This window comes from Trematomus bernacchii, unplaced genomic scaffold (assembly GCF_902827165.1).
Source record: "Trematomus bernacchii unplaced genomic scaffold, fTreBer1.1, whole genome shotgun sequence".
Taxonomy (NCBI): Eukaryota; Metazoa; Chordata; class Actinopteri; order Perciformes; family Nototheniidae; genus Trematomus; species Trematomus bernacchii.
The window spans coordinates 2,542,965-2,556,511 of NW_022987641.1; the positions used below are offsets into that span (position 1 = coordinate 2,542,965).

Sequence of the window (13,547 nt, forward strand, 5' to 3'; positions counted from 1 at the left end):
AAAACACCTCAATCAACCGGTCAGTCCAGAAAAGCTCAGTCAAAGACACACTATTTTCCTACTGACTTAATTAAACATTTCAGAACGCTATTTTAATACCAAGTTATCAGTCGGGATCAAACATTTTTTAAGCAGTTTGTAGTATGTAGCCGATGATGGAAAAGAGCAGGGAGAAGAAAGTCTTATTTTACCTGCCTCTTACCCAAAAATAGATGGTTTGTCAATCACAGCTGCTTACAACCAATACTTACAGTAACATAACAATCTATCATCAGTGAAACAGGTTACCTGACATCTTCACACTTAATTATTCTCTCTTTATACATGTTCTTTAAGATGTCTCTAAATTTAGTAAAGAATTCCACAGTTTTACTCCAACTACAGAGATCAGTTTTAAAGTAGTCAATGCAAACTGATGCTTAAAGTTACATTTCCTTCTATGTTGCTCATCCTCTTGATTTAAAACAAATTAGTTTTTTATATTTTCTGGTAGTATTCTGCTTTATGCATAACGAAAGAAGTCTGTAATTCAATTAAATCTTTACATTGAACAGCCTTAAATCAAATGTCTCATCATGTTTCCAGTCTTTCGGCATAAGGGTTTGACTTGTAAAGCAACCATTGAAAAAAGCTTCCAAATCTATTTTCCCACTATCCCATATAGAAAGATAAACTATGCAAAGCCATGGCTGGAATGTTTTTGGTAGCTGCCTGGGGCATAAACCGCACTCGTGTAAAATCATACAGATCTTTGTAACACAAGCATACTTCTTCAAATTAAAAATGCACCATAGCCAGAAACAACACAGCTCTGTTTACATGAATATAGTGAAATATGACAAATTCAAACTGGTGGCAGACACTTTGGGATTTGGACAGATGGGCGCTCTAATCAATGTCACTTCTGGTAAGCACCAACAAGACTGTTGACATTGAGGGATAATCTTGTAATGATGGGATATTAAACTGGAGAAAGACGCATTCACTTGGATTTACATGCAAATATATTTCCAAATGTCTTTTATTTAGGCTAATGTCAAGGCAAGGCACATTTATTTATATCGTACCTTTCAACACAAGGCAATTCAAAGTGCTTTACAGAAATGAAAAACATTATGAAATAGTACAGAATGGCATTTCAAAACAGTCATTAAAAATCAGAGTACTCAACACTATTTCTATCATAAGAGCAAACCACCCTCTGTTCTGACCTTATTGAGGTCAACTTTGAAATCATTTGAAGCACGAGAGGCTTTCCTCTAAGTCTTTGCTTGTCGCCTGTCAGATTGCAGTGAGTGTGACTGCTAATCAGCTTAGGGCTCATTGTGTTGGTATGTAGATGCTGTTTACATCTCATAAGAGCATTCATTCTGCAGCATGATCACCATTAGCTTTTTTAATTTGTCACGCAACACTAGGGCTGTGCGATTATGGCAAAAATCATAATCACGATTATTTTGGTCAATAATTGATATCACGATTATTAAAAACGATAATCCATTTACTTTGAAAACATCCATTTATTGAAAAATAAAATTGGAACAGTATGTTTTTAACAGTTGATTACCCTGAACTTAAAGTATAATTCAACTGAAAAACCAATAAAAAAAAATATTAAAAAAAATTATAATTATTATTTTTTTTTTTTTTTAATAAAAATAATAATCGTTTTATTTCGATTACGTTGTTTTCGTAATCGTTGCAGGTCAAAATCGTAATCGAGATTAAAATACGATTAATTGCACAGCCCTACGCAACACCTTTGAACTGACAGTCACACGCCAACCTCAACTGAATGCTTGTCTTGAAAATTGTGTTCAACACTTAAAGGTAGGGTAGGTAAGTTTGAGAAACCGGCTCGAGATACACTTTTTGTTATATTCCATGGAATGCTCTTAACATCCCGATAGCAATGAATATCTTAAGTGCTTTGACAAAAAATCCATACAAAAATGTCATCTGTGGAAGCCGTAGTACTGTAAAAAGTACGACCAATCATTTGAGCCGGCCCGGCTAAAATAACTGGATGGCCTACCTGCCTGTCAGCCTTCCATCTGTGCACAAACTTATCTCATGCCCTCATTGGTCATGTGCTCGTTCGTGTGTGTTGGAGGAGGGGCTCTGTAAGGAAGTGGCAGATTTTTTCCGGCTGTGTATTTTCAAATTCTAGCGCACTCAAGCTGGTTTCTCCAAAATTACCTACCCCACCTTTAATGATTGAAAGTTAGGAGGAAACAAAAATGACATTTGGTTGGTGACTCTTGAGGAAAATCTGTCTTTGAGGCATAAATTAGATTCAGGAACTATGTTGCCAATTTCAGCTGCTTCATAATGAGCTGTTTAGATGTCTGCAGTTTGAGTTGCAAGGAAAGGTTATGCCATCACACCCGTGACCCCTCGACCTTTCATTACTTGCTTATAAAGTCCCATTCATCAGTGACAGTGGGGAGAGAAATAGAAAGGCGCGATGAGAGCGGGACATTTCTGTCTGCTCTGATGTTCCTTAAATACCACATTTTTATATGGAGCTTTCTGAAATCAATTACTGCTTGAATGTAATTTAGGGTGTGTTTATGCCAACACTCTGCAAATCTGATTGAATTTCTTTCATTTAATAAACTGAAATGTCATGTAGGCTTCTTGACAGAGACAGCCTGGCGCATTCCTGACCAAAAAGTGCTTGTAATTCATGTTCTTAACAGAGTTTTCCTAATGGAATAAATACTACATAACATCATGATTGATGACACAGAGATGCTGCTCTCTTCCTACTTTCTGAGCAGCGCTGTTAGATCTGTGTGTGTGCGAACTCAATTGCATGCTTCTATAATGTAAATAATACTGTTTGGACAGAGTCATAATGTCAATATTGGCTTTAATACATTCTGATCATCACCATTAGAGTGTTGATCCAAGGTAGCCCTACTTTCCCTTTCATCTCTAACCGAGTTGACTTCTTCAGTAATAATTGAGTCTCTCTGCGTAATGCTCTAAATGAATTGCACAACAGGCAGATGAAAGCTTCACTACAGTATATAAAGAAGGAGCTTTCAGTTTCTCATGCATGAACTTCGGACAGAAATGATCCCTCTCTTGCATGCTTGAGTTAGCTTGTCTCCACTTCAGATGGAAAACACAAGTTATCCATAACAAACCCATGCCAGGATTACATTAAGAGGTTTAGCCTTGACTCGCTTGACCTAACTTGGTTTCTCAACATCTGATATGGAAAAGCATGTTGCCCCAAGAAGTCGGCTGAGGGAGAACATGTAAAGACAGAAGTAGTTACAGACAGCCACCTGTCAATAGTGAGATGGAAAAGGGCCAGTACACCATTTCCAATGAGCAGTGAGGAAGTGAGAGTGGAGAAAAAATGTGGTATTGATTTGGATGCTGAAAGGTGGTACACAAGAATAAGAGAGTGCCTTTGATTATTGATTGATGAGCCCATAATGCCTGTCAAGGGAGGAAACTGTCTGAGAAATCCAATTCTGCTTGGTATCAGAGGATAAGCCAATTTCAGCAAGAGAGTCATTTGTGGTATTTAGGTGAATGAGCTTCATTTTACCCATCGTTGCCTTGTCTATATCTAAATCGCTTCTTAATTGACTTCCCGATCGATCACCAGCTGCATGCTAGAGCGGAGGCTGGCCTTTTTAATGATATATGAACGTGAATTCCCAAACTCAGCAGTAAATATAAGTAGTATTCTAGCCAGCTTTTAGGAGCATCAGGTTGATGAAGCAGGCATTAAGTAAAAAGGATCACTAGTTTTATTTCCTGTTTTGCTGAAGTCTGGTATGACCTTCCCACTGCACTCAGTAGTCATCTGTGGTCGGTTGAAAATAGATCTTCATTAACCCAACATCCCCTTCCAACGACTGAATGATCTGCTACTCAGCTTTTAATTGCTCACAAAAGTCCTTTAAGCTCTCCACTCAGATAATTGATTCCCTCTTCCATGGCCATTCTATGGTTAAAGGAATACTGACAGGGCAGTAGCACGAGTAATACAGCCTCAAGATTAGCTGGTTTTGTGCTTTAGTATTTTATTGCCTAAAATAATTCATTAAATGGGCACCTGCAGCTTCCATGGGTATCTCTGAATCTCCTCAAGGATGAGGTCGATTAAAAAGGACCTAAACTCTAGACGTTTCTCGTACACGTGTCACGGCTTCCTGGCAGAAGAAGCACAGGTGTGACTGATCACATGACCGATGACTCACATGCAAGTGTTTCAGTGAGCTGCACGAGCCGGACTACTGCAACAAGAAGGGACCTTCCTCTTCATCACCTTGTGAGTAAAAAGAATATCTGACAAATGAATGATGAAGCTCTGCTGCTATAGAGTATCTTATGTACTGCAAGAAAGAAAAAAAACGTATCTTTTGTAAAAGAAGTTGCCTTAGCAACTCTTGTAGGAGATTACATTTCAATCCAATTCAGAAAGGTTCCCAGTCTTTTCCTCATACTGTAGGAATGTATGTCCATTTTACGAAAATACCATTATAATAAAAAAGCGCTCTCCCTGCATCAACAGAATCAATGGGCTTTTTACTTTAAAAACAACATCATTTGATGTTTTTCATTTTCTAACATACTTTGCAGTAGGTCATTATCTTGTCAGAATAGTACATTTAATATTGGCAGTTCCTCAATAGCTAATCTAGAGGGCTTATTTCTGAATTTAATTAGTACTTTTCTTTGATATTACTGTTCAGTTTTAATACTGTCTAACTTCAATTCCTGGGAACATGTTCTAGCTTTAATGGATTGGCCTCCATGCGATCTGTATGTTTCCAAGGAGGCAGGCTGGCGTAATCCCCAACCAACTGTCAGACGTAATATCTCTCGCTCCAAGCCTTTCAACCTTCCACATATCTCCTCTACTGTAGAATCCCCGTTTGGGAATTCAACTTCAGTTTCTGTGGGTTTTCCTCTAACTCTCTTAATTCCAATCTTTTCTTGAATTTAAATTGATTGGTCTTCGTCCTGTTTCTATGTTTCCGCACATACAGTTCATTATGAAGCTCCAGAGCCTTCATCTTTTAACGCTGCTGTTCATTATTAGCTTTAGTAATGTGAGGTCTGCCCACTGACACTACAGCATGTGTTCTTAACATGTCTGAAGAAACTGCAGCTGACTTCATACGCAGACCATTTAGAGCTGCTGCGGACTGACTCGAGACAGCAGGGGATCAATCTTCCGGACTTTCCTTGTGAAAGTCGTGTCCAATTTATACTGCTCGTAACTCTTTCCAGCATACCGGGGCTGACCATGCATTTCATTCCCACTACTTGTTTGAGAAATGTAATTCAAAATGTTATCCTCGAAAAAAATACATTGTAGAAAATGTCGATATTTCTACAACCATACACTCCTCTTTTCCAAAAATGAAAAAAAAACTAACAACATTTTTCACTCCAAGTATAGTTTCATTGCCAACTATTCTTTATGAGATTCTCCGAATATAATTTGGGAAAAACCTTGCAATAAAGTTGAGGTGGGAGCTACATCAGTCCATTGTGGAGCCAGTCTTTGTCAGTGACATGTGTATGGTCCTGGTTCCACTGTTTGGATAAAACACATCCAGCAGCGCTCATATTTGATGCATTACCAGTGACCTGCTAAATTGTGATGAAAGGTACAATGAGGCATGCATCCACTTCTTTTTCCCGCTCTCTAATGTGTACTGGATTCTGCTGACTTGGCACAACTCGCCCAAGTCATCAGACAGCAGCAGGCTGGCATTGAGAGGGTGACTTTGATAGAGTGACCTAATTACCCCACGCTTCTCTCCTTGAAAGCCATGCTGCCGCTGGCACAGAGACCTGTGAGGAGACGGGTCACAGGTTGAAGCCTCGCGCGTGTCCACCCAGACAGCTGATAAAACAAGGGGGGGGGTGGTTAACATGACATTAAAAGAGCTTCCTGTTTGAGTAATTTAGGGACATCAGTGTCCTAAGGGGGGTTAAGACAACAGAGGGATCTCTTAATCAAATGTCAAGCATCTGACTTAGCTTTGTTGGCTTTGATGTGGTTACTTGGTAGACTTTAATCTAATAGTTTAGGCAATTGAAGATATTGAACATTTTGAATGTGTGTTTAAGGTACAGCGAGACAATGGGTCGTTACGCAAAATACACACACAGTATTGTAGTTCTTATATGGCAGAATCAGACCTACTTTTAAACGTATCAAAATCAAAGCTTTGGTGAATGTATTGACAGTTAAATGGTGCAGCTTTGCTTTGACTTTTGACAAGGAATTGTGGGATAGCATTATCTCATTTCCTTTGTTAAATGATATTCCATTGTACCCTGTGCTAAAGGAGATAAGAAAATAATACTTAATACCAATTTTTTTTTATTATTGCAGCAGCATAAAACAAAACAAGCTCCTTTAAATGCTCCATTGAGAATTTTAACAACTTTTATGAGTAGTTTGCTTACTTAGCAATAACAGCTAGCTAGCTAACAACTATCTATAGACTACCACATGTTTGGATCACACAAGCGTTTTTTTGACTGTTTCTGTGTGAGTAATGTTAAGAATGAGGATAAGACGATGATGTTGCCAGAAAGTGTGACCATGCCCTACTTCTGGAATCCCAGTGTACACACAATTGCATTTAAATGAGGAGCGTGCAGCAGGACGTGCAGCAGCCTCGTTTCACAGCTCAACGCTCCTGCGAGGAGATAATTGGCACAACATCCCTCAGCTGGTTACACTGAACTTCATTCTCGTGCCTCCAGCGCTCATTGAGACAAACGAGGAGGAGGAGTCCGTAACACTTTAAGAACACAATAAAACCCTCCGGTAAAATGCATAAATGTCATCTTTAGTTTGTATCCAACATTTAAGTTGAATTAAGACAATCCAGAGGTGGTGAATATAAAGCACTCTAATCCAGTCTCATGTTCATTAGTAGAGCTAGAGCTTTTAACAAAATCATTCACGTCTTTGTCATTAAGTCAAGTACATGCTTGAATTATTTGCTCAAATAAACAAATACAATTAATGAAATCAATCTTCACTGCTAAATGTTCACCTCAAGCTTAGCTAAGAGATCTGACTTTCCCTAATACTAACAAAGCAAACTATTTGAATATAGTATTATATTTTACTGTACTCGATTTCTTCTGTGACTTGTCTTTGTATTTGTTAAAAGAGTCTTAAATAGCTTTTATAATAGTACAATTTCTTTGCCCCTTTCTTTTCAAAAACATATTCTTTCTATGTCTTTGTATGCACCATTTATACCACAGCAAATTCCTCGTATGTGTACCCCTACTTTCTATTCCCTGGACCCTGTCTAAAGCTTAGAGGCTCCTTCATCAACCTGTGTGTTTTACCTCTTGACAAACTGAGAGTGGAAGAATATATATTTCTATGACCCTGGCATATCAGACTCATTCTGCCTCCTCTATGGCTGCAGTGCTAACAACACCACACCTTCCTTTGTCTCCTCCTAACACTCTCCAGCTCTCCCTCCGTCCTGTCTCGTCTCAGATCTCATCTCAGTCTGATTAGGGACTTAATAGGATGAGAAATGAAGTGCTGGCCGAGGCACATCTGTCTCCTCCTCTGCTCTGCGGCTGATTTGCAATGTCCTTATTGCTTGTGGCTGCTGTGAGGTTTTTCAATCTTCTGCTTCATTGTGAAATAAATTGAACATATTTTTGATTGAATGGAAAATAGCTGCATTATTCTCTGCCAAGATATCAGAATAGGTTTTATTACCGAGTAGGTTTAGACATACGAGGAAATAGCTTTGGTTTAAATGGTGCATATAAGACACAGAAAGAAGAAAACATTTGTTTTTCTAATATATAAAAGCTGTAAATACCATTTTTATTTTCACATGTGAGAAACTGAGATAAAAATATAATAAAATAGGACATATACTATATACATATATATTTGCAACCTCTTCGTCTTCCATCAAATTCAATTGCTACTGACTCCTCGATGTGACAGAGCAGACCCAAGTCGTCCATTCTCAAAGTGCTTTTAGGGCACAGTAGGTGAGAGAGATGGAGAACAGATACAGGACAGGAAGTGAGGGCATAGTTTCCCTCTGTCTCGCTCACTCTATCCCTCTCTCTCTCCCTCACTCTCCCTCCCTTTGTGTTCCCATGCATCCCGAGACGTCTGGCTCATAATCGAGGAAGCGATTGCCCCCGTGGCCGGGCCCGGAACATAACGAGCTCCCCGCCAAGATAACCGTGACCGGGGCAGGAGAGGAGGGCAGTGCCAGAGTGATAAACGAGCCAGATGTGCTGGAGGCGGCGTGGGGGAGGGGGTTGGCACTGGGACCTGACAGGCTGGCAGAGGGAGGCTGGTCAGAGCTGCTGTGTCCGGTGCAGAGAGGAGGAGGAGCTCTCCTGGGTGAGGAAGATACGGGGGAATTGGGATTTTTCATAACGACTTCTGACAAGCACTGAGGGTGATGACATTTTTCAGACGGTAATGCAACTCACTGGAGCTGGATGTTCAGGTTGTGAAAGACATCCAGTTGCTACTGCCTTTGTTTATAAACGGGCGGACGAAAAAACAGGAACGCCTGATGGTACTATATAAAGAAAGGATTTTATGAAGGATTGACATTTCTCAGTAATGTTTTTAATTAATAATACACACACACACACACACACACAGACACACACACGCCTTGAGTCACTCCCGCCATGCACAGAGAAGAAAAACCCCTCGCTCCTTCTTCTCCCCTCTGATCTCACCGCAGGGCCCTTTAATAACGGTTGCAGGTTATCATCCTGCCAGAAAGGACTACTACAGACGCGGCCCCACAGGTACGCTAAAGCCTCACACACTTCAGGGAAGAACACCTTCATTTCCAGGCTGGCTGTGTGGATAAGATAGTCAAGCTAAAGTTTGTACAGGGCTGCAGTTTTTACACCAGAAAGGACATTAGTGATGTATTATGCAGCGTTACATCACAAACTAACAGAGGTATTTATAGATGTTTCCACGAGAACAACTATAAAAAGACTCGCACATTTAGAGCCAGACTGTCCTTGCTCGGTAAACCCAAGGGGACTTTTTATTATGCCAGTTATACCTTTTACGAGGGCCCATCATGTTGGCTGAGGAGTTTAATCAGATCAGAGTGCCTATGAGCTCTTAATCAGATAAGTCAAGGTTGTCCTCGTCAGATAACTTGAAGCTACAGGAGAACAGAGGAAGCATAGTGTGTGTATGCGTGTTTACATTCGTGTTTTAAAAGCTCAATTGGATGGAACAGATCATTTACCAGAGTAGGTTTTTTTCACATACCTTTTGTCACCTTAGATTTAAAAAAAAGAAAACTCACCCTGAAAATAGCTTTTTCTGCAAGTGCTCTTTTTCCCCCCAAAATACACAGTCGCACACAATGAGGCTGATTTCCTTGCGTTAATGTGCATCTATTTACTGCCGCCAACTGAAAAAGGGGGCAGCAATGTGAGGAAGTGGGAAACTTCCCCTGCGCATATATGTTTCTTCCTGTTTAGGAGATGACATATGAGAACAGCTTACTTTCTATGCACCAACTGTGCGGTTTGCACCGGCAAACAGCTTTCCTAATTACACCCCCAATGAAAAGCAAACACACACAAAACATAATCCACCATACAGGAATCATTAACAGCTGGCGGGATAAGGAAAGCCTCTGAGGGGAAGGAAGAGGAAACTGGTTTAGACGCCAGGAGGCAGGCATTAAGTTACCTTTCCAAGCAGGAGGAGAAGCGCCTGGCGAAAGCGGAGTCTCTGGAACACGAAGAGGTCGTACACCGCCGACACGGCCAGCACCGTCACCCCCTGCTCCTTCCACAGCATGCTGGCTGCTGCGCACCCAAGGCTGCCCAGCATCCAGCCCCAGCACCAGGAGCCTCCACATCTGCTCTGGAAGTCCCTACGAAGTCCACAGTGCCTCACATAGCAGAGAAGAGACAGCAGGAAAAACAACGCGGCGCCAACGTCCGCCCTGCCAACCACACCTGAGACTGCTTCAGTGTGGACCGGGTGAGAAGCGAAGAGAAGGCCAGCCAGCAGGCTCCACAGCCCCCCGCCCAGGAGCTGTCGACTGAAGGCCGTGAAGAGCGCGGTGACCAGGCCGTGCAGCACCACGTTCAGCAGGTGGAAGCCCCAGGGCCGCAGGGCGTGCAGGGCGTAGTTCAGGCGGAAGGAGAGGGTGCAGAGGGGCCGGTAGGACTTGTGGCTGCCGCTGTGAGTCAGCAGGGTGCCCCAGAAGTCGTCGTACAGGACGTTGGTCCACGGAGTGTCAGGGAGAAGGTCCTGGTTGGTCTTGATGGCTCGACTAAAGGAGCAGAAAAAAAAACAATTTTGTAAGTTCATCAAATAAACTGTTCACTTTGATAGGCTTTTCTTATTATTGTTTTTCTTGTTATACCAGGTTGTGTTTACATAACTCATATGTTAGGATGAGTGTTAGAGAAAATGAAGCTTATATGAATTCATTCATTTATATTGGAAGTCGCAGGTCGGAATTGGGACTGACGTCACATCAGAGTGGACAGCAGCACAAGTCAGAAAAAAATGGCCACCGGCAGGAACGTTATTCGCCTTGTTTACAGCTTTAGCAGTCACCTCAGGTTAGCCATTGTTAGCAAAATATGTTGATAACTACACTTTATTTTGTGAATACAAACATTATAGCAACATATCCACAGATATCAAATGAGCAGTACCATATGTACAGTTGATTGGTGTGGTATACGGAATGGTTTCTCCGAGTTTAGGAAGTCCAACCTCAGGAAGCCTTTCATTAGAAATCTCTGACTGGGAACTCAGAGATTTCACTTACCAGTACAACTGGAATGCACTATTATTACATATTTTGTTTATTTTATATTTTGAACCTTAATTTAATCCATAGTTTTGTCTCTTATGGAAGGTGTAAGCAAGCTTTGAATTTAGGCTTGGAATGAATGTTCGGGATCTTAGATGTTTGTTGGATATGTGGTCCGATATGGCTCCTTTTCCCCCCCCGCTGCAAAGCACTTCTGTCAGCACACTGTACTATAAGTCTACTTTTAATTAGACTGTTAAAATGTGGAAATATAAACAATCAGCCCAAAAGATTGCACTTGGTACAGACCTACAGAGAACAAGACAACCTTATTATCATCTTTAAAGTAGTCAGTGTGAAACTGTTAGTAAATTGCTTTTTCACACAGCCGACACAATGCCACATTTGCATGAGTTTGAAGTCTTGTTCCTGTGGTCCAGAACAACGCTGCTGAGAGCAACGAGACTGAACAGTAGAATTGTGGGCCGTAAAACCAAAACAATGAGCTGAAAGCTTTGTAAAGGTCCTTACACACCAAACTGACACCAAAGAACACCAAAGAACAGGTCCCGACGGAACGTCGCCTCACGTTGCCTCACGTCGCCTGCGTCTTGGCCATGTTTTGCACTGGAACACACCGCAAAGACTTCAGCCGACGGCCAAGTTGCACGTACGAACTGCGCATGCGTGAGTGGCAATAATTCTCCTTACCAGCAGGCGTCGGTAGTGTGTATTCGTCATTCAAAAGAGGCAACAACCGGAAGACAGACTGCGTGATATAAACAAACAACAAATAGCGTGTGCGTTCCATTTTCACTCTACAGCGAGAAGCTCATGGGGCTTTCCCGAACCTGTGTCGAGAGCAGGAGTTAAATGAAATCTCAGATTTGCCTTCTTAATAGTTTGTTTGGGTCCCTCACGTCCGTTTCACTTCTCATGCACTGATTCGCTAAGCTGAACAGCCAATCAGAGTGATTTCTTTGGCCGACGGCCTTTAGCCGACAGCCTCCCGGTTCAACATGTCGAATCGGCGGCGGAAGGTGTCGGCACGGCCGAAAAGACACGGCGGTGCAGTACACACCAAGACACACCAATCTGAGTACGGCGACACAACGCTCATCGACGGCCCGACATCTATCGACGCCGAAAATCGGCTTGGTGTGTAAGGACCTTTAAGCTCAAAGGAACTGCAGGGTGAATTTCTTCTTTATTCCGTCACTACCAGCAGCTCCTTTCACAGAAAGGCAGTCATGTGATCAAATGTTAATGTATACAAATATATAGCAGCTTCAAGCTCAATAACATCCTATGAAACTAAGCATTTTAATGCCGGTATTATTAAATCATTTACGTATTACAGCATAGCCTCCTAATAAAATATGTTTTTCACGTTGCCAATAAACCAGTCATAAGTGAAGGTTAATAGACGAATAGAATGAGGACCCAAATGTAAGAAACAGGCCTCAGAGTGTGATTAAACACATTGTTGCTCTCTCTGACACACAGCATGGACATATGTCACAGGACACACACACACACACACACACACACACACACACACACACACACACACACACACACACACACACACACACACACACACACACACCTCCACGGCTGCTGTGGATTCTCATAATTAGCGGATCATTACTGGGGACACGATCCACACTGGTGTGCACTCACAGGCTGAAACAAATTAGGTTCACCACGGGGATTAAAGGGAGATGGATGGCAGCTACAAGCACTCAGAGCAGGGAGAATCTGCCAAATACAGAAACATTTTCTTTAACTCATTTAAATTGTGGGCCAATGGTACTGAAAGTATTGGATGTGCTTGAGCCTTTAACCCAAGTGTGGACAAACCAGACACTTATAGCAAAAAGCATGTACTAAACACAAAGCAACTCAGAAAACATTAGGAATGCATCAATTAAAAGATGAAACATAAATAGTAAATGATTAGTTATATCAGAATCTTTGAAGAAAATAGGAAAGCTACTTGACAAAACAAAACTTAATAAACTTCAGAACATAAGCTTCACAATCACATTGACAGAACAGAATAGTAACTTGATGAAAAAGGACTTTTGAAAATACGTTCGGCTGTGGACAATGCCTCCTAACGAGCACCAAGCTGACTCAAGTACTGGAGCCAACAAAGAAAAACGGATTTCAAATCACTAGTAAATGTTTAAATGAACGCAAGCTGTCACCTGAGGACAACCAAAATAAGTGTGGAGTGAAAACAAATTGCAGTTTCTCAGATTTGATTACAATGGCCAAGTGGCAGGGTTGATTAGGATCAGTGTTATTTCTGTGCTTGCTCATGGCGCACCAGAGAGGGGAAAAGGACAGCGACAGGGGGCCAGCCGAGGACTTCCTTTGTCTCCAGATTGTAACTTAGTGCTGAGTGCATAAAGCAGAGGGAGGGGGAGATCAGCACAGACCAGCCTGTACCCAGCATGAGAGCAGGAAAGTTATAAAGAACCGACGACAATGAGGTGGAGAAAAGAAAGCAGATGAATCCAACTGCTCGATGTGTTAATCCAAATTGAAATATGTTTTCCTTGGGAAGCCCTGTCATCGCTTGAGCTACAGTAAATTCCTCCATTTCCCAGGATTGTTTTCCGTCACAAAAAGGAAAATGTGTTTCTCACAAGCCAAAGTGGAACTCTCCCTTGTCCAATATTTCTTCGGATCTAATGCATTACATCATCCGGTTTACAAACCTCAGTT

General features: G+C 41.5%; 1 protein-coding gene across 2 annotated transcripts in view; it reads right to left on the reverse strand.

Moving 5' to 3' along the window:
- tmtc2a (transmembrane O-mannosyltransferase targeting cadherins 2a) overlaps positions 1 to 13,547 on the reverse strand; it is a 57,353-nt gene that overhangs the window by 20,503 nt on the left and 23,303 nt on the right. The window contains exon 2 of one of the 2 annotated variants that reach the window (XM_034133252.1): positions 9,728 to 10,319. In XM_034133252.1, the coding sequence (XP_033989143.1) occupies positions 9,728 to 10,319 (592 nt within the window). Of the gene's footprint in view, positions 1 to 9,335; positions 9,407 to 9,727; positions 10,320 to 13,547 lie in introns of those variants that run through there. The other variant, XM_034133253.1, reaches the window with a different exon arrangement.